Genomic DNA, 27,106 nt, shown 5'->3' with positions numbered 1-27,106 from the left:
TAGTGGGGTCCCCCAGGGCTCAGTCTTGGGGCCTACACTGTTCAACATCTTCATCAGTGACTTGGACAAGGGGGTGAAAAACACGTTGTCCAAGTTTGCCAATGACACCAAGATGTGGGGAGAGGTAGGCACGCTCAAAGAGAGAGAGACGCTGCAATTAGATTTAGACAAATTGCAGAAGTGGGCGGATGGTAATAGGATGGGCTTCAATGTGGAAAAGTGCAGGGTGCTGCACCTGGGGAGAAGGAATCCACAGCATACATACAAGGTAGGCAGCTCCCCCCTTGTGAGCACAGAGGTGGAAAGGGATCTTGGATTCATTATTGACTCCGAGATGAACATGAGCTGCCAATGCCAGACCACAGCCAGCAAAGCCAACTGCACCTTGTCGTGCATCCAAAGATGCATCTCAAGCCAGTCCAGAGAGGTGATGCTCCCCCTCTATGCAACATTGGTCCAGCCTCAGTTGGAGTACTGCATCCAGTTCTTGGCACCGCACTTTAAGAAGGATGTGGCCTGCCTTGAGAGGGTTCAGAGGAGGGCCACCTGCTTGGTTGGAGGGCAACAGGGCAGGCCCTATGAGGAGAGGCTAAGGGGAGATTTGGTGGCTGCCTACAAACTCATTAGGAGAGAGCAGCAGCAAGTAGGAAGGGCCCTATTCCCCCCAGCAGCAGGGTGATGAGGAACAATGGCCAGAAGCTGCTGGAGAATAGGTTCAGGTTAGAGATTAGGAGGCACTATTTCCCTGTTAGGGTGGCTAGGATCTGGAACCTAGGGAAGTGGTCCTCACTCCTACCTTGGGTAAATTCAAAAAGAGGTTGGATGAACACCTATCTGGGGTCATGTGATCCCAGCGTGTTCTCCAACCAGTGGCAGGGGGTCAGACTAGATGATCTATTCAGGTCCCTTCTGACCCCTACCTACTATGAAACTAGATTGGGAGGAACACTCAGCCAGGTCACGTAGCTCCTTAACTGTATCGAGGAGCATTTTCTGACCCAGGAAGTGCAAGAGTCAACCACAGGTACCACTCTCCTAGACTTGGTCTTGGCCAAAGTAGATGATCTGATGTGTGGCTTGAACATTGAGGGTAGCCTGGGCGACAGCGACCAAGAGCTCATCAGGTTCACTGTCTGCTGCTAGGTTGACAAATCAACTAGTAGGATTGAAGTCCTGGACTTCAAAAATGCTGACTTCAACAGGCTCAGGGTATTAGTAGGGGAAGTGATGTGGGACCAGGGACAGTAGGCAAATGAGGTGCATGAAGTGTGATCATTCCTCAAGAACACAATTCTCAAAGCACAAAAGAAAAGTTTTTCTGTGAAGAGGAAAGGTAGCAAAAGGGCTGGCAAGCCCTCCTGGTTCAATAGGGACATTGTGGTCCTCTTGAAAAAGAAAAAAAGAGGTACACACAGTGGAAGCTAGGGACAGTTCTCAAGGAGTACTATACAACAGTGGTCTGTACTTGTAGGGAAACTATTATGAAAGCTAATGCAGTGACTGAGTTTAAGTTAACTGAGGGAGTCAAGGACAATAAGAAGTCCTCCTTTAGGTATGTAGGGAGCAGAAGAAAAACAAATGGAAGCGTGGGGCATCTGCTTAACACCTCAAGACAGATGGTAATGCACGCACAGGAAAAAAAAATAAACTCCTGAATGCCCACTTTGCTTCAGTAGTTCACTGGACCAAGGGAAAAGATAAACTATATAAGGTGTGTCAGGCCAGTAGGGGGTGCTCCAGCATTGAGGTACACACCACACTGCGCTCAACCACCTCCCAGGCTCTCAGTGCCTCCTGGGGCAGGGGGCACCTCACATCCAGCCAACCCCCTTCCTAGACCACACCCACAAGCCTGTGGGTAATGTCACCACCACCCAGAGTCTGCACTAATCTAGGACCTGTGCCCTCTGGGAAACACAGGCCTAGTAGTCCTTGAGGGCACTTGACCCACTGCAAGAACTTGGGGTGCTTCCCTCAGTCTGAAGCACAAATAGTTTTCTCCCTTAGTCAGCTGAACCAACAGGACCCCAAGGCATGATCCTGACCCTCTCCCAATAAATCTCCCACGCTAGGTACAAAGGAGAACTTTATTGGTTACAAGGAGTAGGTTTGGAATAGGGTACACAGTAGAGCAATATGAGCAAAATCCCTTAGAGCAAAGAGTGGCATGGTATCCTTTGCTCATGCACCTGAGTTACTGCAAGCTGTATATCTAGTTAGATCTCAGGTAACTTACAAGTATCATCCAGAAGCAGGTGGAGATTCCCTCTGGAGGCAAACAGTTAATTAATCATGAGTTTCAGGAGAAAGAAAGTTTCAGATGGTCCAGCTTCTCTTTGAATTTTCATCATGGTTACTGCCCCTCCTCCTGGGCAGTCCTTCACTTATATAACCCTTATGACCTCATTTACCCAATTCAATGAAGACCAGCAACTGTCGGCTGCCAGCTAACCAAGTTGAAATGCATCACTGGTTTCCGGGTAGACTGGCAGGGTCTTTAGCCCCCTCCCAGTCATGTTGGCATTGCTTAGAACAATAAGGATCTTAAGATCCCCACCCAGGTATGTGTTCCCAGTCATGTAGGCAGAGGAAGCAGGTTTCCCCCTCCCTCAGGAATATATCCAGCTCTGGTTACAACTTCGGGTTACCTGAAGCAGATGGGATCAGAGGAGTCTGCCTTCTGTGGTGACCATGATAAGTAAATTGTCAGATAGCAGAGTTTGGGGAGAGACAGAGTTGGTATTCTGCCACATAAGGATCACAGGGGGCATGGTGGGAATGATAGCCTTCCCACTGTGGATGCTGAGCTGGTGCAAAAACAGCTAGAGAAGCTAGACATTTATAAATCAACAGGACCAGATGGAAGCGCTTGTCAGCCAGATTGACTGACCTGCTCAACCAGGCTTTAAACTGAGCCTGCCAGAGGATGAGGGGACTACCGCCATAGCAAGCCCACTGGGCAATTTTTACAAGGCACTCAAGGGAATCTTCCCCTATCACAGCCCTGGAATGATCCTCCTAGGACTGTAGGGAAGACTAGGGCCTCCAATGGGACACTTACATGCCTGTACACCAATGCCAGGAGCTTGGGGAACACAGAAGGAGGAACTGGTTCTCCAGCTAAACAAGAATGACTATGATCTCATAGGGATAAAAGAGACCTGGTGGGACTCCACTTATGACTGGGCCACAGGTATAGATGGTTATACCCTGTACAGGAGAGATTGTGCACATAAAAGGGGTAGGGGAGTAGCTTTCTATTTCAAGGAAAGCTACATGGCCCTGCAAGCCAACATTGACATCCAGGGTAGATGACTGGAGACCCTCTAGGTTAAAAGCCACGGTGAACATGGCACAGAGGACACAAGGGTAGGAGTCTTCTACAGACCTCCTAATCACGAACAGGAGCTCAACCAGAATTCACCAAGGAACTGACTGAGGCTGCATGCTCCCAGTTTGTGGTTGTCATGGAAGACTTTGACTACCTAGACATCTCATGGGAAGAGCACTCAGCCAAATCTGAATGGTCACAAAGCTTCCTCATGTACATGGATGAGCTCTATCTGATGCAAGAAGTCTATTGACTGACAAGAGGCAAAGCACTATCTGGTACTGGGAAAGGGGTCAGTGACCTAATGATCGAAGAGAAGCTGGGAGACAGTGACCATGAGCTGATCACTTTCACTATCCACCACATAGCTGGCAAGTCAGTCAGCAATACAGAAGTCCTCAACTTCAGGAAAACTGACTTTGACAAGCTCAGGAGACTTGTTGGTGAGCCCCTAAGAGACCACACCTTGAAGGGGAGGGAAGGTCAAGATGAGTGGTAGCTCCTCAAGGGAGTGATCCTGAAAGCAAAAGCAATGTCAATCCCATCTTGGAGGAAAGGTAGCAAAAGGACACAGCAACCCCCTGGGCTCTGCAGGAAACTTGTGGACCTCCTGTGTCTAAAAAGAAAGACCTATAAAGGATGGAAGACTTGAATCACCTCAAATGAGGACTATTCTGCACTGGTCCTGACCTGTAAGGAGCAAACCAGGAAAACCAAGGCTGCAACTGGACTCCAACTGGTTACACATATCAAGGACAATAAAAAGCCTTTTTTTTAGATATGTGAGGAGTCAGAAGAAAAGCAAGGGTAATGTTGGACCCCTACTAAACCAAATGGAACAACTGACAACTGACACCCAAGAGAAAGCCAACTTGTTTAATGGGTATTTTGTGTTGGTCTTTCACCATCCCCAAAGGACTGCCCTGCTCAACACAGTATGGGACAGCCAGGATGAGGAAGAATTGTTGCCCTACACCACTGTAGACTGTGTAAAGGAACACCTTGAGAGGCTGGACACGTTCAGGTCAGCTGGCCCAGACTATTTACACTCCAGGGTAATTAAGGAGCTGGCAGGCATCATAGCTCAACCACCGGCCTTGGTGTTAGATAACTCATGGTGCCCAGGTGATGTGCCCGAAGATTGAAAGAAGGCCAATGTGGTGCCTACCTGTAAGAAAGGGAGGAATGTAGATCCAGGGAACTAGAGACCTATCAGCCTGACCTCTACCTGGGGAAGATCTTAGAAAAAATTTTCAAAGAGACCATTCTAGACAAATTGGCTGATGGCAACATCCTTAGAGACGGCCAGAACAGGTTTGTTGTGGATAGATCTTGCCTGACCAATCTCATCTCCTTCTATGACAGGTGACATATCACCTAGACAAGGGAGAAGAGAGTGATGTCATATATCTTGACTTTAAAAAAAGACTTTGATCTGGTGTCCCATGATCTACTCATGGAAAAATTGGACAACTGTGGCCTCGGCCACATCACAGTCTGATGCCTGGGGAATTGGCTCTGAGGCTGGACCAAGAGAGTAATAATCAATGGAAGTAAGTCATCATGGTGCACCATGACCAGTGGGGTCCCCCAAGACTCTGTCCTCTTTAATATCTTAGATTCATAGAGTCAGAAGGGACCTCAGTGGGCCATCTAGTCTGACCCCCTGCCCCTGGCAGGCAAGAAGAGAGTCACCAGCCCTGGGGCCAAGTCCCTGGCCATTGTTCCTTGTTGTTCCAGGGAGTGCCCTGGTGAACAGATCATCGCCTACTTCATGTTGCTCTCCCCTTATGAATTTATACACCACCACAAGGTTCCCTCTCAGCCTTCTCTTGGAGAGGCTGAAGATTTTAAGGTCCCTTAGCCTTTCCTTGTAGGGCCTTCCGTGCAGGCCTCTAATCAGGCAAGTGACTCTTCTTTCGACCCTCTCCAGGTTGTCCATATCCTGCTTGAACAGTGGCATCCAGAACTGGACACAGTATTCCAGCTGCAGTCTGATCAGTGCTGCATAGAAGCAGAAAATCGCTTCCCTGGACCTGTTGGTGAAGCACCTACAGATGCACAACAAGGCGTGATTGGTTCTGTCAACTGTTTCATCATATTGGCAACCCATGTTCATCCTGGAGTCAACAATGACTCCAAGATCTTTTTCTGCCTTGGTGGAGGTGAGAAGGTCACCCCCAAGCCTGTAGGTATGATGGCAGTTCTTCCTCCCTAGGTGCAGTAGCTTGCACTTGTCCCTATTGAATTGCATCCTGTTGCTCTCTGCCCACTTCCCCAACCTGCTGAAGTCAGTTTGAATCTGGTTCCTCCTCTCCAAGGTGTTAGATATTTTGTGTCTTCCGTGAATATGGACAAGGTGCTTCCCATCCCCTCATCCTGATGAAGATGTTGAACAACACCAGCCCTTTGACTGAGCCCTGAGGGACTCCACTGCCCACATATTTCCAGGTTGACACCGACCCATCGACTACCACCCTCTGAGTGCAACCCTTGAGCCAATTTGCTACCCAGTCTACCATGTAATCATCCAAAGCAAATCCCCTCAGTTTATTTATAAGGATGGTATGGGATACCTTGTCAAAGCCCTTCTTGACCTGATGGCTGCCTATAAGTACATAAGGGATGGCATCAGGATCTGGGAGAATTTCTGTTCATCAGAGCACCCCAAGGGATGGCAAGGTCCAACAGCCACAAACTCCTCCAAGACCATTTTAGGCTAGACATAAGGAAAAACCTCTTTACAAGGCCTGGAATAGATTGCCTCCAGAGGTGGTGCAAGCACCTACTCTGGACTCTTGTAAGAAACATTTGGATGTCTAGCTTGATGCAATCCTTTGATCCTAGCTGAATTCTTGCCCCAGGGGCATCCCTAATGTCTATGAAATTTGTGTGCTATTGTTTCTTTTTTTTTAATCCTTAAACCTTCTATGACTTAGGTCATGCTATGCCCCTCTTTGTCAGGATGTGGATTTTAGATGTTATTTGGCTGTATCCTGAGCAAAGTTCTGATCTGCTGTGAATCTTGGACAAAATCATTGTTTTGCCTTCCCATAACTGTGAGGAGGGAAAGGAGGTCGGGGGGGAATGAAGATTGAGACTGCACTGGGAGAGAGGCAGCAGCTTCTGCAGCAGCTGTTCTTTGAAATTGGGAGGCAGTGTTGTGGTGGAGGCATGGCATGCTGAAGAAACAAGAGCAAATGGAGATGTGAAATTAGAGCAACCATGGTGTGGAGACTGGGATGGAGGGGTCTCGGGAGTTGGTTCTAGCTGGAAGACAGGCATTCAACTGGGAGGGAAAACCTGGAGCCCTTGAAGAAGTGAAGACAGTTCAACTCATCTAGAAGAGGAGACATGGCAGAAGCTGTGAAACAAACAAACAAAAAGAACAGTGGTAGATTCCCAAGGGAGTTAATTAAGGTCAAGTTAGTTTTTTTCCTGTTTTGTTTCCCCAATCTCATTTGGGATCTTGATTTGGACAGATTGTACTCTGGGAGCCTAAATAAATAAATAAATAAAGGTGGGGGCGGGGGAGAAAAGAAGCAATAGACTGAAGGAAGTTTCTTTGTTGTTTAATAAAAGAAAAATATAAACAGTTCCAATAGTTGACTTTACCTAATTTTATGCATGTTGTTTTACGTTAAATAAACACAACAAAGTGTCCTGGAAAATTAATAAATAAAACAAAATCTAAAAGATTATCTTGTTTCACAATGAAGTGAACTGATCGCCTACATAAAAAAGAAAGGTGGGGCAGGGGAGCTTTTGGTGGTAAAAGGTCTGGGGTTTGTCCAGAAGAGCTGGAAGTGAGATATCAATTGAAAAAAACAAATATCTATATTTCCAGAGTCATTCTACATTAGTAACACCTCCCGACTGATAATATCAAATTAGATCAAGACATGGCAGGTGAGAGTCAGTTTTAAAACATGGAAGTGCTCAAGTTCAGCTACCCGAGAGGCAAAATCAAAAACCACACTCTCAAGTAAAAAGGAAAAAAAAAGCCGCAATAACCTTTTATGGTATTATCACAACAGAATGATATGCCATTGAACGGATATGGGAAGGACCTTAAACTCTTATTGGGCAGTTCTGAGATAAGCTGAGCTTCCGTTCCCTCAGAACAGTTTAAAACTGCAGATAGGAGAAGCCCTGGTCAGCCTGTGTGGGGAAGGAACCTGAACAGAGAATTCTCCAAGTTGCAGGAGCTATAGCCAGAAGCAAAGGTAAGACTCATAATTAATCATTAGACTGACTCTTATTTAGGGGTTTGTTTGCCAGACCACCTCTAATGATGAGAGAGGGAGTTAAAGCATCTAGACAAGAACTATTGGGAGTGTGCAGATTTAGTCTCAACAGTTCACTTGAGCCAAACACTTCCCTTGAGCTGATTTGAGAACAACTGTAGGAGGAATTGAACTGTCATGGAAATTAGGCCTGTGTGACTAGGCAGCTATTCAATCCAGCTTCAGATCTGTCCGGCTTCAGATCTGGCCTCCGAGATCTGGCCATAGGTTATAATGGGGAATCAATGAAGTACCTATAATTTTGTTGTTTTTTGTCTGATTTGGAAGAAACTTACAGGAGTCACAGCCTCTGCTGAGAGCATGAAGTCTGCCAAGTTTCAAGATGATCAGTGCAGGCATTTGGGGGCAACTGCATCCCAAATTCTTGAAAACAAAACTCATGTCACATGTGTGTTACACCACGGGGGGGGGGGGTGAAAAACGTCAGGGGTGGCAGCCTCTGCTGAGGCAACAAAGTCTGATAAGTTTTAAGGATATACATGCAGGGGTTTCAGAGGAACTGCACCCCAAATTCTTGAAAGCAAAATTCATGTCACGTCCATGTCTTAACATAGGGGAGTGAAAACTGCAAGGGTGGTGGCCCCTGGTAAGACACAAATCCTGACAAGTTTCAAGGAGATAAGTGCAGGGGCTTGGGGGAAACTGCACCTCTAGCTGTGGACAAGCAAAACTCATGATATGGGTGACACTGTGTGTATTAAGGCGCAGCAAGGTGAAAGTTGCAGGGATGGTATCCCCTGCTGCAGCCACGATGCCTGCCAGCTGTCAAGGAAATAGGTGCAGGGGGATCTGGGGCTCTGCACCTCTAGCTGCTGACAGGCAAAACTCATGACATGGGTACTTGTGCAACTGTCTGTCTTAGGGCTGTTGATTGTCCCCCACCCCCCCCGCCCAAGACAGACACAGTTGCACAAGCACCCAAGTCACAAGTTTTGCCTCTCAGCAGCTAGAGATGCAGGGCACCAGAACCCCCCTGCACCGATCTCCTTAACAGATGTCAGACTTCATAGACACAGCAGGGGCTACCATCCCTGCAGCTTTCACCCTGTTGCGCATAACACACACAGTGTCACCCATATCACGAGTTTTGTTTGTCCGCAGCTTGTGGGGCAGTTTCCCCCAAACCCCTGCACTGATATTCTTGAAACTTAGCAGGCTTCATGGCCTCAGCAGGGGCTACCACGCTTGCAGTTTTCAGCCCCCTGTGTTGTAACACATAGACATGACACAAGTTTTGCTTTCAAGAATTTGGGGTGCAGTTCCCCCTGAACCCCTGTACCTATCTTCTTTAAAATTGGGGGGCTTCATGCTCTCAGCAGGAGCAACCACCTCTGGAAATGTCATCCAAATCAGACAAAAAACAACAAAGTCAAATATTTCATTGATTCCCCATTATACCCTATGGCCGGATCTCCAAAGTGGCTCCAAAGCTTTTCAGAAGCATTTCAGAAGCTCTGAAGCACTTTGGAAAGCCTAACAAATCCAGAGCTTCAATCTGGGCATATTGCTTCAGACACTAAAGCTTCCGAAGCCTCTCCTGATCCAAAGCACAGTCCGAAGCCTCACACAGTCCTAATATTTCTGCAACTGTCCATGCATCTTCAGGCAAGGGGCTTAGGGAAGAATTCTGTTCCACCGAGTGGACAACAGACATGAAGCTTGAGACTAAGGGTAGATTCAATTTCACCTATTCAGTGCCTAGGTGTGATTCTGTTCCATTCTGTTCTGGTCCCTCAAAAGCAGCTAATGCAAAAGGTGGGAGGGTCTTTTGTCTCCCCTCTTTTTTTCTGGCTCATGATCAAGAGTAAAGTGGCATTAGGTTACATAAAGAGATGCAGAAATGTATTTTTAGGCCTTGAAAAGCATGAAATAAAATCACACACCGGTGCCTAAGTCTACTTACTAGCCAAATTGGTGGATTAAGATCATACCATAACTCTGGGGGCTTTGGAACAGGTTACCTGTGTAACTTATGACATCTGTGAAATGTTGTGATATAAAATTATGGTGTTTTTAGAGCAGTCTCAGCTGAAGGCTTCATGTTGTTTCAGAGCTGCATGACTGTGACTTGCCACTAGATGGCTGGTCAGTGAAGGAGTGGAGAGAAGCCAGGACGCTCTATTCCTCCCCTGTAGTGGGAGAGGAGGGTAGTGAGTGCTATGTAGCTGGGAGGCAGAGAAACCAGTAGGGTTTCATCCCTCCACATGCAGCAGGAGCCCAGACAGAGTTGGGGGGTGGGAGAAATGAATCTTCAAACAGTTTTTGAAGTGAAGGGGGGGGCAGAGGTGGCGATAAAGAGAAAGAAGTGAAAAAATAATTAGAAGACTAAGATCTTGCATGAATCTCAGCCAACTGCAGTTGTGTCAGACAGGGGATTGGTGGCAAAGGCATCAGGGTTCACATAGGCTGGGAGTGGGAAAATAGGTCTTCGCTGGCCCAGATGGTGAGACCCTGGGGCTGGGGGAAGCATTTGCCTGGTTTCAGGGTCCTAGAGCTGTTAAGCTGCTTTTAGCATCTAGTGGTTGCATCAATTTCACAGAGCCCTGGAAAAGCAGCCCCCCCACCCCTGGGCTCTGCGCGTGGGGTGAAACTGAGCTCCCCATGGTGAGACCATGTGGCTGGGGGAAGCAGGTCTCTCCATTTCCATAGTCTCTCGGTAATTACACCCAGAGCAGTCGGAAGGTGAGCACTAGAGTTTTGGAGACTAGGAAGGGGTAGAGTGGCTGGGGGCTGTACTGGAGGAATGAAAGCAGAGTGTTTTACATCCACTAACCATTCAAACAACACCATGGAATGGAATGAACCAAACTTTTCCAAGATAAACCTCCTTTTAAGTGGCTTATCTTTAAAATGTTTAGAGGATATTTATAGTGGTTTAACAGCCAATTAATTTATGACTTTTTAAGTGCCTTTATGCTGGATTTAAGGTAACTTGTGTCAAAACCCTGAGTTACCAGCTAAAATGTAGTAGTGATTCTAGTGCCCTCTCTGGGTGCACATAGAACTAGAATCATGTTCCAGAGATGTGCAGATATCCCTCTTCTTATTATGGGAGTACTTATTCAGTGAGAGAGGGTAACAGAATCACCCTGTCACTTTATTGGGGTAACTCAGGATTGATCACAAGCTGTACTTTGGTTGGGGGGAGGGGGTGCAAATTAAAACCACCCTGACTGAGGAGGCCATAAAGCTTGGCTCACCTACTTCCTGGCTAGGGGTCCTAACCACTCATGTTCTGGACTAACACATGAGAGAGACCTTCTCCTCCTTCCCCCTCAAGGACTTTAAATATGCTACTTCATACACAAGTGGGGAAGAAGCCCCAGACATTGCCTTTGGGAAGGAGGGAGCACAGAAATAGCAGCAGCACCAGCTGCCGGGCAGTAGCCACTGGTTTCCAGCACACTGAACTACCGTGTTATGCCTCTGTGGCTGTATTTACATGAGATGCTTTAGTGCACCTTAGACTAATCTATGGTGCAGTAAAGCATCACTGTCTACGTACACAGGTGCTTACTGCACAGCAAACTAGTCTACTGTGCAGTAAATTTACTACATGCATTTTGCAAATGGTAAATTTACAGTAAAGCCAGTTATTATTTTTCATATGTGTAGCCATGCCCAGTATATATACAACTGTCTGAACTGCGTGTAGCCTGTTATGCATGTTCAGTCTGTATGTGCCCTTGTGTGTCACCAGTGCAGGTATTAGAGAATTGCAAACTATCTGTAAGTATCAAAAAAGCCATTCATGCACCTAATTAAGTTATATTTAGGTGCACAAAATAGAACAGCAATCCCCTTATATGTTGCCCCTCCTAAAGGCCAGAAAAAGCACATTCCTACATTCTCTCTGTCTTGGGGAACATGATGTGAGAGGCATCTTTCTTCTCCTTAGTCAAAAATTATGCTGAAAGGACAAAAACAAGGACATGTACTTCTTATTGGGGTTTGTTCTGTCATGTACTCCCAGTTTTCAAGGAAGGGATGACATCTCCTTGTTTGACTCGCAGCTCACAAGGATTTTCATCAGTGGCAACTTTTCAATTCTCACCTTCTAGAACCAAACAAGGAATCGTATTTCGTTTCTCTCGATAAAGTTAGCTTGTAGAAGGGAGGAGGAGAAGGGAGAGGCAACTATTTTATGGAGGATTCACTGCTTTCAGACACAGATGTGTACATTAGATTTTACTCTGAGGTCTGGAATGTACAAATATTTAAACTGTATTTCAGTGGTAAAACAATATCATCACCAGGAAAAGCATCGTATTCATATCATTTCAAACTTCTCATAACATTATGCAACAGAGGCAATATGTACCAAGTCATATTTTTGTCATCTACATTACAAAAAAATAGTTCTTCCGAGTAGCTCCCTTATAAACTCTGGTATACATATTTTCATCTACCTATTTTTGTTTCAGTCTGTAGTAGGGATATTTGAATCATCAGTATAGGATGTGATGAGGGATCCAGAGAACAAGGACAGTAGCAACTTCTGGTTGTCACAGCTGCAATTGCAAAACCATTGGCAGCAGCTGTCTTATTTTGCCCCCATCCTTCCCCAAGTTGCCACCTGTCTATACCATTGATTTGCATGCTATTTATTAAGCTGGCCAGAAATCATAGTTAGTCTGAACTTGGATTTCAGTATTTTCATTGTGTTTTTTTTTCTTATGTAGGTGACTCAAATTCTGTGCTAATGAACACGGGACTCTTTTCAGAAAACAGCACTTGAGTTGGTTTACTAGTGACTATAAATCTACTTGTGAAGATATTTGCTTCAATTGCAAATGATCCTCAAGTTAAGCTTTTCATTTTGGGGCCAGCTGTATTTTTTGTGAAGATGTCAATCTGTTTAGTGATTTCCCTTCTATTAGTAACAATGATTGGGGTAATTAAGAAAGTGGCTACTGACTTGAAAAGGCTATGAGACAGACATGCAAGGCTAAGAGGGAAAGCAAGCTAGAGGGTGTGTGGCTCAATGAGGTGGCTTCTGGCCTTGAAAAACCATGCCATGGGTTCTCTCTGGGGCCCTTTCTCCAAACCAGAGAGAAATTTCCCCCTGGCCTAGATTTTTTTCACTGACTACCTTAGTGGCTTCTTCAAAAGGAGCTCGGGGCTGGGGGGGAGGGGGGACAGGGGAATGGGATGTAATGGCTTACCTGTGATACAGTAGAAAGTGAAACAGGTCCTGTACAAATCCCCTCTGGGTCAATTGAGCCTGGAACGCAGGGCCTCCAGATATCCAGATGAGTGCCACAAACACACAGATGTTGGGGGTAAAAGATGGACACATACCATCTTCTTTTCTTTAGTTTAAATCTAGTAGTCATGCTGAGGTAAAAAAAACTCTCTCTCGGTTCGTTTTCTTTGGAGGCTCATTGAATAACAAATCCTTAGGCACACATTGTTGGTGAGACAAAAGGTATATATTTGCAAATAGGGTCAGAGGGAGAAGACAAAAGATCAAAACCCTCTGCCCTTGAGTACAATCATTAGCAGGCTTTTATCCCCTCTTTTCTGGCACGTGTACAGAAACAGGAACTCTCACAACTCATTTCCGGTTCATACAAACATGCATGAGAATACGTCAGATCATGCATCCCATGTGTATTATAATTAACTACTTAAGTATGCGGGGCGGATAGGCTTAATATGTATTAGGTTATTACGCTTGCCCAGAAAGCACTGGAGGTTATGGAGGGTTTAACTTCAAGGCTAAGACTGCAATTATTCTTATCTTAGCCTAAGAACTGTGGGAGCTATCAAAGAAAGTGTGATTTAGTGTAACAAAGAGATAGTAAATTTGCAGAACAAAGAGAGCTCTTGGAGTTTTTCCTTCAGTTTCCAACCCCCCCTTCCCTCTCTCATTAAGGAGACAAGGAGGGCTGGCAGCCTTGCTTATTCAAAGGACAACACTATTGATGGGAGCTAACAGCTATTGATAATGCATTTTTAATAATATTTCTAACAATATTCCCCCCTCAAGATGCTTTCTGATCTTTACTTCATTTGGGCATATCAAGATAATTACGAGGAATTTTTCTGAGGACCATGACCTTTGCTACAGTCTGTGCTTTTAGAGGGACTGCTGCAACCTGCATTCCTTCTACTGTGGTGGTTATCAATCTAGTAAGACAAGGAATGAGACAAGGGATAAAAATCAAACCAGTTAGAGCACACAAAAGCACAAACCCTACTTTTTTCCACCAGGGTCCTCCAAATAATTGAAACCACCAGTCCTTATTCCATGTGGTTTCCCACGTTTGTATTGGTACATGGGCTATTTTCCTAATCTCTTTGGCAATCTCTAAGACCACCTTCCCGTTATCATCTATTTGGAGGCAACAATTAGAAAGGTTGAACTTTCCACAGACTCCGCCATCCTCTGCGAGTAAATAGTCTAAAGCCATTCGATTTTGGTATATGGCTTCCCTCATCTGAGAACTTTGTCGGGCCAGCAACTCGAGAGCAGTGGCGGTCTGGTTAGTAATTACTTCCAAGACTGCCTGCAACCGGATGATTCTATTCAGCATATATATTGGTGTCCGGTAGCCCCAACTCCCATCATTAGCCCATGTAGCTGGTCCATAATACTCAATAATCCTCTGAGGAGGCCACTCATCCTCCTTCCACTTTTGGGAGCCACCCTGTGTCAAACTTACATCAATACTTCTCTTGGCCCTGTTCCAATCATCATACAAAGAGACTCCCAGCTTATTTCCAACCTCAGATGGTAACAAAAAGAAAGAGGGTACAATTACTCCAATATAGCAGGTTCCTGTCCACCCTCGTGGTAGGACCGTATAGGCACGCTTTCCACAAATCCAATAATGTCCTTTTAGGGCCCTGTGTTCCCCTCCCAAGGCTAGGGGGTCACGGCTGTGGAAAAGAAGGGGATAGTATTTGGTGCCCTTATGCCCTAAAGGGCCAGTGTGATAGTTACTCAGTTTAAACTGACATTTCCATACGCCATCTTTATCCCTATACTCGCACTTGGTTATTTCATTTGTGTCATTTAAGGCACTCCAATATGCATTAAACCTTGCCACTGTGCCATTCAGGTGTGCCCATTGCCACTTATAAATGTAGGTAAATCGTTCGCCTCGGGTCTTTTCATATGCCTGACATCTGGTAGGGTCAGGATCGAAAGGTAATATTCTTGTCCTTTTGAGATTTTGCATCTGTGTGGAGATTGGGAGCCTAACGGCAACAGAATTCCATTGATCAGCATACCTGCTGCATACTCGGGCCCATTTTAATGTCCATGTACACTGACTATGTCCTAACCTCCTTCCTGTACCATTACTGCTAATACAGTACTCTCCCAATGCCACTTGGGAAAGATCCCAGCTGTGGTTCTCATCCCATTCTTGACCAGTACTCTTAACATCTGCTTTGTCACTGACCAACCATTTTGGGGCCAAAGGAAAAGCCCTCCAAGGCCACTGTTCTCCGGCCTCTCGGAGCCCCCCACAGGCCCAGCAGTTGCTAAGATTAAAAGTACTTGCAATCCTCTCCATCATATCAACATACAAATTTGTCCCTGGGGGAGTAATTTGGGAAAGCGGGGGCATAGGCCAGTGGCTAAGGCTATGCAATCCTGCTTCTTTCATTATGCAGATAACAACAAGGCACATTATAATTCCCACCATATTTTCCCTTTTACTTTCTGGACTAATTTTCTGAACTTTGATTAAGCCGTCTCAGGCACACTTGGAGATCACCAGTAGGTTCACAGCTCCACTTGCTGGCTTCTTGTTCCGAAGACGACTCAGCTTCCGGAGTGAGTTCGTCTTGGGAGTTGTTGTCCTCTGACGCTTGTGGATGTCGCTTCACACGGGTATGGTGTATCCAACGGTCATGGCCAGCGATCTTTACAGCGGTGTGGGTTGTTAGAAGTACCTGGAAAGGGCCACTCCACCTCTCAGTCAGAGGTTCCTTCTTCCACCGCTGCACCAAGACCCAGTCTCCCGGGGAGAAGTCATGTACCGGTATGTCTAAAGGCAGGCGCTGAAAGGAGGCTGCATACCTGTGAAGAGAAAACAAGACAGACTGCAAAGCAATAACGTACATATGAAGCTCACTATTACCTAATTCAAAAGTTACATTCTCTCGCATCCCAGGAGGTAAGACTCGAGGGGGCTTGCCAAACATAATTTCATATGGGGTTAATTTAAGGCCCCGTCGGGGAGTGTTTTGAATGCAAGTAAGGGCGAGCGGCAATGCTTGAGGCCACTTAAGACGTGTTTCAATACAGATTTTGGTGAGCAAAGTCTTTAAAGTCCTATTCATGCGTTCCACTTGTCCTGAACTCTGTGGTCTCCATGGTGTGTGTAATTTCCAAGTAACCTTGAGAGTTTGCGCGACTCCTTGAACCACTTTTCCCACGAAGTGTTGTCCTTGATCCGACTCAATGGACTCAGGCAGGGAATACCGTGGAATGATCTCCTGCAACAAATACTTCACTACTGTAGCCGCAGTGGCAGTCCTGGTGGGCCAGGCCTCGACCCAACCAGAGAGCTGGTCTACCATGACAAGTAAAAACCCGTGATGTCCGGACCGTGGAAGCTCGGCAAAATCAATCTGCCATGCCTGTCCAGGGTACGCTGCCCAGGGTCTACCTCCCATTGGCACAGGGGGTTTCCTTCGGGGGTTTACTTTCTGGCATGTGATGCACTTGGTAGCAATGCGCTGAGCTTCTACATATAGCCCTGGAGCTACTGCTTGGCGGATCACTAGATCACCCATGGCCAAACCTCCCATATGGGTTCTTACATGGAGCTGTTGCAGCACCTCCCGAAGCAATGGCCTGGGTATCATGACTTTCCCTCCTGGTACTATCCACCACCCCTGGGAGTTCTTTTCTGCACAAGCTCTTTGTGCAAATTTATCTTCTTCAGGGGAATACTGTGGGACTAAATCTTGGATGTCTGGCCATATGGCATGGGACATGGCCTGCTTGGATACCTCCTCCACTTCTCCCCCAATAAATGCAGCTTCCTTTGCTGCTGAATCAGCCTTTGCATTTCCAAGCTTATGCTTTTCCTCAGCAGCCTTCCCATGGGCCCGCACATGAATGACTGCTACCTCTTTAGGCTGCTGGAGTGCCTCTAGTAGCTTGATAATCTGGGGGCCATTAGCAATTTTATTCCCAGAGGCCGTAATAAAACCCCTTTCTATCCACAATAGTCCGTGTGCATGGACTGTAGAAAAAGCATAGCGAGAGTCAGTGTATATATTAACCCGCTGGTCTGTCCCCAGCTGTAATGCTCGGGTGAGTGCAGTGAGTTCTGCGGCCTGTGCCGACCATGAGCTCGGCAATGACTCCCTCCATACTACCTTATCCAAGGTTACCACTGCACATCCTGTTCGTCTTTTTCCATCGATGACAGAGCTGGAGCCGTCTACGAAGTATTCAACATCTGGGTCCTCAATTGGGTCCTCAGCAAGATCAGGTCGCACCTGTGTGGTTTGATTTAGGACCTCAAGGCAGTCATGCATCGGTTTCCCTGGCTCCGGCAGCAAGGTTGCAGGGTTTAAGGCTGTAGTATGTTTGAAAGTAAGTCCTGGATTAGAGAGCAAAAATATCTCATACCGTGATTGTCTGGAGGGGTTAAGAAATTTCCCTCCCTCAGTCCCTAAGATCTGGGGAACTCCATGAGGAGTGAGTATTTCCATATCCGCACCCATGACTATCTTCTGGGCTTCTTCAACAACCACTGCTGTGGCTGCCACAGCCCGAAGACAGGCTGGCCACCCGAGTGCCACTGGATCTAGAACCTTTGAGTAATATCCCACGGGTCTCCAGGTCGGGCCCGATGGCTGTGTCAGCACCCCTGATGCAACCCCTCGATTCTCATGAACATACAGTCGATATGGCTTTTTACTGTTTGGGATGGCCAGGGCAGGGGGCTGGGTTAATGCTGCTTTAAGCAGATCAAAGGCATGCTGCATTTCTTTATTCCATTTCCATTCAGTGAGACTCTCCTTAGTCAGTGAGTCATACAGTGGTCTAGCCTTCCCACCATAATCTGGTATCCATAGTCGACAGAACCCAGTTAGCCCTAGGAATGCCCGCAGCTCCTTGGGTGACTTAGGTGGGGTTAGACCTTGGATTGCCTGTATGCGATCTGCACTTAGGGCTCTGACTCCTTTTGAGAGCTTATATCCCAAAAATGTGACTTCAGGCTGACATATCTGGGCTTTCTCTCTAGAAACTTTATATCCTTTTTCCCCCAGAGTGTTTAGGAGTGACCTGGTGGCTTCCTCACAGAGCTGCAAGTTTGGGCTTGCAACTAGCAGGTCATCCACATACTGGAGGAGAGTCACTGTGGGGTGTGATCCCTTCCACTCCTCCAAGTCCTTCTGAAGGGCAAGTCCGAAAATATGAGGGGCTGCTACGAATCCTTGTGGGAGAACTGTCCACATGAGTTGGGCTTTATGGAAGGTGTCTGGATCCTCCCATTCAAAAGCAAACAATTTTTGACTCTCTCGGTGAAGGGGAATAGAGAAGAAAGCATCTTTCAAATCTAGCACTGAAAATATTTCAGCTTCCCCCGGTACTTGTGTCAAAATCGTGTGAGGGTTCGGGACTACAGGATGGTCTGAAAGGACCTTCTTATTTACTGCCCGTAGGTCTTGGACCAGTCTGTATGAGACCCCATCTGCCTTCGGCACTCCAAGGATGGGGGTGTTATAGGGTGAAGACCCTTCCACTAGCCATCCGTACCTCTTGTATTTCTCTATTAACGGCTTGAGTCCAGCTCTGGCCGCTCGGCTGAGTGGGTACTGCTTTACCCGAACGGGCCCCTCCCCATCCTTGAGTACGATCCTTACCGGGGAGACGAACTTAGCTCGCGCAGGGGTTCCATCAGCCCATACCGAGGGGTCTACTCCGGTCATGTGATCTTCTGGACTTACTGCAGGGCGTCGGTCCTCCAGGAGAGCCATCTGATAGTTCGAGCTCTGCTTGACAGGTAGCTGGACCACCATCTGATCGTCTCTGAAAAAGATCTCAGCTTGCAATTTTGTGAGTAAGTCCCGCCCAAGGAGTGCAACCGGGCAACTTGGAGAATACACAAAGGAGTGCTCGAGCAAATGGTCTCCCACCTTGGTGAGGAGTGGTTTACAAACAGGGAGTCGAGTTTGCATTCCCTCAATCCCTTCCACAAGTACATGCTGTTCACTAGTTCCTGCACAGGGGGGGTTTTCTGGAATCATTGAAAATGTAGCCCCAGTATCCACCAAGGCTTCAAAGTTTTTGCCACCAACCCTAATGGTTACCATGGGATCTTCTCGGGCTCCAACCCGAAGGGTAGTGGTCTTAGATCCCTGTCCCCTTCATTCTGAATCCTCACCCTTGTCTTCTGCCCGCATGAGGTGACCTCTCGGTTCCCTCTCTCTCTTCTCCTTCAACTTCGGGCATTCCCTTTTCCAGTGTCCTTTCTCTTTGCAATAAGCACAAACGTCTGCTCCCACTCTTTCTCCTTTCCCCTTCTGCATCCCAGCCTTTTCAGAGTTCCCTCCAGTTATAGCAGCTGCTAGTGCTGCCATCTGTCGCTGAGCCTTTTTATCCTCCTTGCGCTCCTGCACTTGCTCACGATTCCCATACACCTTATATGCAATTTCCACCAGCTCTGAAATCGGTTTCCCAGCACCTCCCTCAGTTTTCTGTAACTTCTTACGGATATCAGCAGCAGATTGACCAATAAACATAAGATTTACCATGCGCTGGTTATCTGGGGCTTCTGGATCCAGATCCGAAAACCTGCGAAACGCCTCATACAGCCTCCCAAGGAAAGCTGAGGGATCCTCCTCTTTTCCCTGTCTCACTTCATACAACTTAGACAGATTGGTAACCCGAGGCACTGCCTTTCCCATTGCTTCCACTATAATTCCCAGATACCGTGCACTCAGCTCTCTGCCTTCGGCAGTGTGATTATCCCATCTCGGCTCTTCTACAGGGAAGGTATCACGCAGAGTACGACCAGCAGCACCCTCTGACTCAACTCTGGCTGTCGCAATACGCTCTGCTGTACCTAACACTAATCTCCTCTCCTCCGGGGTTAGGAGGGTCTGGAGCATCATCTGGACATCAGCCCAAGTGGGTCGATGAGTCTGCCCAATAGATCGAAACAAATCCCTCATCTTTTCAGGGTCTTCACGAAAAGAGGGACTCTGATTCTTCCAGGTAAATAAATCTGAAGTGCTAAATGGGGTGTAGACAAAAGTTGCAGTGCCTCCTTCCCCAATAACCTCTCGCATTGGACAGTTCAACACCGGCTGTGACTCTACAGGCTTGCGCAAATAATAACCCTTATTTCCTGATTCAGATGAGGCACTTGGCTGAGGCTCACGCTCTAACTCATTAGGTATGCCTTGGTACGTCGGTGGTGGTCTCTCTAAGGGAGGGGGCGGTGGTGCAGAAGGACTGGATGCCGAGGAGGCGTCTGACTCATCTTCGCTACCCGACAGGGCAACCGGAGCACGGGTCCGGTACTCAGCCAATTCAGAATTCCCCCCCTCATTAGACTCAGGAAGTACAGGCGCCCCCCCCCCCCCCGAGTCTTTTTCTTAACAAGCATCACATGAGACTTTACTAAGTAATTCTTAATCCAAGGTGGCTGATTTTGAACCACCCACAACCAACAATCAATATAAGGAAACTGATTCCAATACCCATTTTGCATAACAATTTCATGGATAGCTATCACTTCTTTTAGCACAAAGGATCCTTTCGGGGTCCAGTGGACCCCAAATGTTGGCCACTCGAGTTGACAAAACTTAGTTAAATCACCTTTTTTCATTTTTATTCCGTAATCGGCCGGCCTTGCAAATTTATTAAAATGACGTAATAAGCACCTTAGAGGGGTATCCGTGTTTTCTACACGGGAGCTAACCGTACCCATTTTGCCCACAAAAGTGCACCCAAGGCACACCAAATACCAAAAAGTCCCTTACAGCAGATGATTTACCATGAGAACATGCACACCTCCTGCTCCGGACCCAGAACCAAATTGGGCAAAGGGAATTCGTATACTCACTCAGATACCCCAGAGATCTCGATCCAAAGCCAAAAATGTGTACCTGGAGACTCCAAAAAAAAAACAAAATTTGCATAGGAGCTCTTAGTGTTCCGGATGTTCCGGCTCACACCTCAAGCCCCCCCTCAGGGCGAGCCAAAAAGAAAGGCTCGGCGCGCAAACCCCCCAGGGGGGCAGAGACGATGTGCCGACGAACTCCGGAGTTATCCAAAGAAAGCCCCACGTTGGGCGCCAGATTGAGGTAAAAAAAACTCTCTCTCGGTTCGTTTTCTTTGGAGGCTCATTGAATAACAAATCCTTAGGCACACATTGTTGGTGAGACAAAAGGTATATATTTGCAAATAGGGTCAGAGGGAGAAGACAAAAGATCAAAACCCTCTGCCCTTGAGTACAATCATTAGCAGGCTTTTATCCCCTCTTTTCTGGCACGTGTACAGAAACAGGAACTCTCACAACTCATTTCCGGTTCATACAAACATGCATGAGAATACGTCAGATCATGCATCCCATGTGTATTATAATTAACTACTTAAGTATGCGGGGCGGATAGGCTTAATATGTATTAGGTTATTACGCTTGCCCAGAAAGCACTGGAGGTTATGGAGGGTTTAACTTCAAGGCTAAGACTGCAATTATTCTTATCTTAGCCTAAGAACTGTGGGAGCTATCAAAGAAAGTGTGATTTAGTGTAACAAAGAGATAGTAAATTTGCAGAACAAAGAGAGCTCTTGGAGTTTTTCCTTCAGTTTCCAACCCCCCCTTCCCTCTCTCATTAAGGAGACAAGGAGGGCTGGCAGCCTTGCTTATTCAAAGGACAACACTATTGATGGGAGCTAACAGCTATTAATAATGCATTTTTAATAATATTTCTAACAATGCCTTATTAGCTTGTTCCATTTCTGGGTGTCTAAGGCCCACCCCACTTCGATCATTCTAGGATTGTACCCTGGGGCTCATACCATGCCAACTATGGCCCTGCACACTGGGATGTGGCTTTTAATCCAGCATGCAGGGCCTGGGGTTCCCCATGGCTCCAGAAATGTGTTGGTGGAGAAGTGCCACTGCTTGCACACTGCCAAATTTATGGACTGATGGGAAGCCCAACAAGCTGGGTGATGTGACACAGCAAGTTGGATCTGACCTGCTGGCCAGTGTTACCAGATTTGCCCGCTACTTTGGGGTGTGCTCATTTATTAGGGCTAGGGTCTTGGTAATTCTATCAATGTGCTGCTTGTGTTACTTGTGTTTCTATTATGGAGCTGTATCTCTCCCTTCTGCAAGCCCTCACCCCCCGTGGAGCTATCTTGCAGGACTCAGTTCAGTGGGGCTGGGTTCCTCCCGTCCCCAAATCAGTCATACACACACACACACAGAGTTTAACATGACACGCCTGAACTGGCCGGGTTGCTCAGCATGGACAGGCCGACACCCTCATATGCCAAGAATCAGTTCATCAGAGCAACAATAACTACAGTCAGACACAAGCACACAATTAAACAGAATACCTCTGAATCCGCTGGGTGTCCAGATGACACCCTCATGGGCCAGTGTTCAGTTCATTAGGGCACGTCTGAGCCAAACTGGGTCAATCAGCCTGTACAAGCTGATCCCCTGATGGGTTTCGAACTCAGCACGTCCCAATCTTTTAGCCTCTTGATGAGCAGACCCCACAGTATTTCTGGGCTTCCCAGGGATCTTTAGCTTAGGTAAGAGGGGCGTTGCTAGAGAGCAAGTGGGGAAAGAGAAGTAAAGAAGGCAAAATATACCCAGTTACCACCAGTTTGACTATAAAAGTTATTTATTGCTAAGTAGATGAAATGTATATTGACACTAGTAGTGATAGACATGCAAAGGAAAAACAAACACAAACAGTCACAGTATACCCTGGTTTCACTAAGTATTTGGGGAAACTTAGCTCAAGCTTAACTAATACAGTTCAAGTTCAGAAATCTCTGCTTAGAGAGAGAGAAGAGAAGAGAGCAAGCGAGCTGGGATCTCACCAGCCCAAGGCACTCTGGTTGCAGAGCCGACAGGTCACAGTTCTCAGCACGATCCTTGAAGGGAGCCGATCCGCCTCCTGCCGCCTCTCCAGAAGAAAGCGGGTGGTGTCAGCACACACTGCTGCTTCTTTTACAGATTTTTATACCCTCAGTTCAGCTTCTTTCAAGCATTCTCAATAGTGTAAATCAAATTGTCTTTTCTATTGACAAGGGGTTATCTGGGTGGAACATCTCAGGAACTTGATTGATACTCAGGAAACATCTACTTGGAGCCAGCTTGATAGCAGATATACTTGATGGGATCTCTCTTGGTGTCTTCAGAAACAATAGATTGCAGCATCAGGGTTCTGGATTTTTACTTGTTGTGAACAAGCCTCAGCTTAGCATGACTTTTCCAGATCTTACTACAGTCTTTTAACAGACTTAAGGCACTTATTGGAGTGTTCATAACCTGTTGCGGAGAGGGCTTCCACCCATCGTCTTGAGAAAAGTATGACAACACATGTGGACAGGGCTCCAATGGGCTGGACGCTGCGATGAACCCTGTGCCATTGTTCAAATGTTGCCCATACGCCTCTGACTCGGTCTATTGCCTCAGCACTCCCTAACCCGGCAACCGAGTTGTAGCCAATTAAGTTTACATAGGCCTCCCTTAGTGGGACCGGGGAATGTACGGCCCGAGATACCTAACAAACTTACTTTTGCTTAGAGGTGTGGGGGCGGGGGGGGGAGGAAAAGTCCTTTGTAAATCCAGATTACAACTGGTCTGTGTAACTGTTCTATATTATTAAGCATGTAACTGTTTTATATTATTTCAATTTTATATTATATTTCTTTTCTGTGTAACTGCCGTGTGGCACTCTCACATTTATGTAGCCTTGAGGCCTTTGCTGTGAACCAAAGCAAGCGCCTGGTACCACTTTCTGCTGCCTTGCAGTCTTCACAGTTAGTCTAAACAAGTGCCTAGTACTATTCTCTGTTGGCAGTAGGCCACACACCTGTACTCTGTAAATTTTACTTCTTATCTAAAAAGTGTCAGTTTTACAGAAATGACATTTATGTAGAGAATCTGCCTAGTAACTATTATGTAAAAGAATTATCCTATCTCTGTATACTTAGCTTATATCGTAGTTAGTGTCATAGAGGCAGTCCAACGAACATCTATAAAAGAGGCAAAAAAGCAGGAAGCAGCAGAGACGATGACCGGAAAACTCTGTAGGCCTGATCATCCTACAGACCGGTTCCTAGCCTCCCCGCCTGGGCGTACCCCAGCGAAGACAAAGGCCTCGAAAATCCGACAACTGACAATGATTCACCATGTTACAGTTTTGTACTGTATATCCCATTCATGAGCCGTTGACCAGTTCTGGGACTATGGGGCCAGGAGCCGCACCTAGCTTTGGACTAGCTCCACTGTTGGAGCGCAAGGGCTGGCTCTGGAACCTCGGGAACCAACGGACACCCTCTAGAATAAGAAAACTAACAACTTACTCTAAGTCGTCTACTTGTGCCAACTCGGCGAACCTTGAGGGCGGCTATAAAGCTACCTCAATCCCGCCCCACAAGCCGCGCGCTCGCACAGCTCCGCAAAGCCCGCGGCTCCCCTAAGCGGTGCCGGAGCCGCTAGCCCGGCATTCCCCCACAGTCTGATAAATGCTGAGCTGGGTGTGGGGGTTGATTAGCATTTGGAGCACAGCTTCCCCGTCATGCAGTGCTCCCCTGCTTTGCTCATCCCAGAATTCACTGCAGTCTCTGCTTCAGGTTTCCTGTTCTCCATCTCTCATGTAAATGAATGGTCATCTGTTCCCATCTCAGATGCAAATGAGACCTAGGGCACTTGTTGCACTTTTGTCACCCTAATCTGGAGGGTTTTAGGTGTGTCTCTCACTGCATCTTAATCAGTTTCTGTTTAGGTGGGGAGGGGGCGATTCTTTGTGAGTCAGACAGTCTGTGTCCTGTGTCAGGGTTCCCCAAAAACATGGAGCTGACAGGTAACACCAGCAGTTGAACAGTTGTCTCCTAGGAAGTGTCTAATGGGGGCTTTCAAATGTTTCTCTTAATAGCACAGTCCAGGTATGCTGCTTCCAAATGACGCCTAACCAATGCTTATCCCACCTTTTCTTGATTTTAAAAGAAAATTTTCAATAGTGGGGCAAGTAAGAATTACAGAGCCAGAGGCTGAGTTAAAATTCAATTATGGGCTGGGGGGGAGGGGGAAGTGTGATTACTCCCATTGAATAAATTGCAGTAGTTTGCTCCCTATTTACTAGAATTTGTCCAGGTTTCCACCGGTTCTTATGTAACTGTTTCAAATGTTACTCAACTTCTAATTCTATATCCTAGCAAGCGAGCCTCCACTGAGCAGCAGCTCTCTTCGAGTCATGACCTTTCCTCTCTCTCTCTCTTTCTTTTCCCCTCTCCTCTCACACAGGATATCAGTTACAGCTTTATCTTCCAAGAACCAACTACAATCATCCTACGAAACCCATCAAAATGAACAAGATCATCCTCTATGAGCATGCAAACTTCCAAGGTTACTCCAAAGAGCTCACCTCTGATGTCAAAAACCTGGGATATGTTGACTGGAATGACTGTGTCTCCTCTGTGAAGGTTTTTGGACAGCCCTGGGTTGCCTATGAACATCACAACTTTACAGGAAAGCTTGAGGTCTTTGAGGAAGGAGAACATGCTTATGTTGGCAGCTCCATGAATGACAAGATCACTTCTCTCCAGCTAATTACTGAAGACCTAAGTGATCCCCAGATCATACTTTATGAACATGCTAATTATCAAGGAACCGCCAAGGTGGTGACAGAAGCAACCAACCTTGCCAGGGGATTTTTCAATGACCAAGTGTCTTCCCACAAAGTCCAGAGAGGTGTCTGGCTCTTGTGTGAGCATAGTGATGGAAGTGGCTTTCGTTACATTGCTCGGAAATATGAAAACTTGCCACACTACGGAGCTCTAAATTTCAATGACTCACTTTCATTTCTTCGTCCTCTTTGTCCTGGGGGACATTACTGCTGACAGGCTGAACAGCCTACCATCATGAAGATCCCTTGGATAGGAAGTCTTTCCCCCTGAGAAAGGAGGAGACCTGGAGTTCTGTCCATGATTTCACTGCATTCCTTCATCTGTCACAGAAGCAACATGTGTTAGAAAGCTTCCCTCAGCCTGCACTGAGCACAATAGTTTTGTTTCCTGACACTTACTCCAAGGCCTGACTAAGACTTTCTCAAGGGACTCAGCTTTGCATTCTCCTTTTTTCTGCCATGACTGCAGGCTATTTCCAGGATACTTCTTCTACCCCTAGACACTTCATGCAACCCTGATTACAAATTGTACTAAGGGGCCTCCTGGCCTGAAACTACTACTGCTTTTACATTTGACCCCTTCTTGCTCTGCTTTTCCTTCCGTCCCCTTGTTGCCATATGGCCTCTCTGATGTCCCATGGCCTAAGCCCTAGAAGTTATAGGCCTGGTAGAAAATAAATAAACACAGATACACTCTTTTAATTGGAAGTGCAAGACAGGGGAAATGAATGACCACCCTGGGGAAATTCTTGAAGTGGCCCTGGACTGAGCTGATTCATTATAATCCGAAAAAAAAGAATGGTTATCCATATTGATGAAGTACAGGAAGTCAACAAAAGAGGCTGATCTTCAGAGAGTGAGAGAATTCCAGCATTTCAAGTTTCAGGCAGTGGGAAAGAGGATAAGGATGGATTCAATCTATTTGTGGTGGACATGGGAACTTGAACAGCACATAAAATCGGGAAGGGATAAATCAGCAACCCACAAAAAGTTTTAAAAAATTGAAGACCATTGTGTCTCTTGATGATGATCTCTCCTCAGACAATCATTCCTCTCCCGGTGAAAAAGGCTGATATCTCAGTGTTGGTAGTGTTCATCACTAATGGACTGTGAGAAAGTAAAACAAGGCCTTCTTTAAGCATGTTTCTACAGTATAATCTAAAAACAGATCTAAGCTCCAACTCTAATGGTATTTGTCAAAACCATTCATTACATGCCCCATCCTCCCTGACACTCTTATGTCTGCTTTTGAGGGGAAAAAAAATACAGATATTTTCTTCTGCTAACACTGATATGTTATAATCTTGTTATTTTGCTGAAAAGTCAAACCCTGGTCTTCTGATCCAATACTAAAATTTCATTCCCAAGGAGCTCTATCCCCCCATATTCATTGCCTTTGTTGTCTAAACCAGATTTTTATTATTATTATTATTATTATTTTGTAAGGAAAGGAACCAAGCTGAGCACATCTCGTTGCAGAAGGAAGAGAAGGAAGTAAGCTCAGACTCTGCTGCATTACTCTCATATGCTCTTATCCCCAAAATACCTTGCTGTTGTGGTCTAAAAGGGCCTGATCCTTTGATCAAGTAGTATCTGGTTTAGAGTG

The 27,106-nt window shown here is 46.4% G+C and overlaps 1 protein-coding gene across 1 annotated transcript; it reads left to right on the top strand.

Moving 5' to 3' along the window:
• Nucleotides 1–7,457: 7,457 nt before the first annotated feature.
• On the top strand, nt 7,458–26,786 carry LOC149853006 (epidermal differentiation-specific protein-like). The gene is made up of 2 exons (XM_090028759.1): nt 7,458–7,557; nt 25,119–26,786. The coding sequence occupies exon 2, from the start codon at nt 25,181–25,183 to the stop codon at nt 25,712–25,714; it is 534 nt and encodes a 177-aa protein (XP_089884885.1). The 5' UTR covers nt 7,458–7,557; nt 25,119–25,180; the 3' UTR covers nt 25,715–26,786.
• Nucleotides 26,787–27,106: the final 320 nt, after the last annotated feature.

This window comes from Crocodylus siamensis, chromosome 15 (genome assembly GCF_052110815.1).
Source record: "Crocodylus siamensis isolate JL-2025a chromosome 15, ASM5211081v1, whole genome shotgun sequence".
Lineage (NCBI taxonomy): Eukaryota > Metazoa > Chordata > Crocodylia > Crocodylidae > Crocodylus > Crocodylus siamensis.
This window is presented reverse-complemented; position numbering and strand designations above follow the sequence as displayed.

Bases quoted from the DNA above. Each gene is read 5' to 3' on its own strand.
- LOC149853006 (XM_090028759.1), top strand. From the start codon at position 25,181: ATGAACAAGATCATCCTCTATGAGCATGCAAACTTCCAAGGTTACTCC.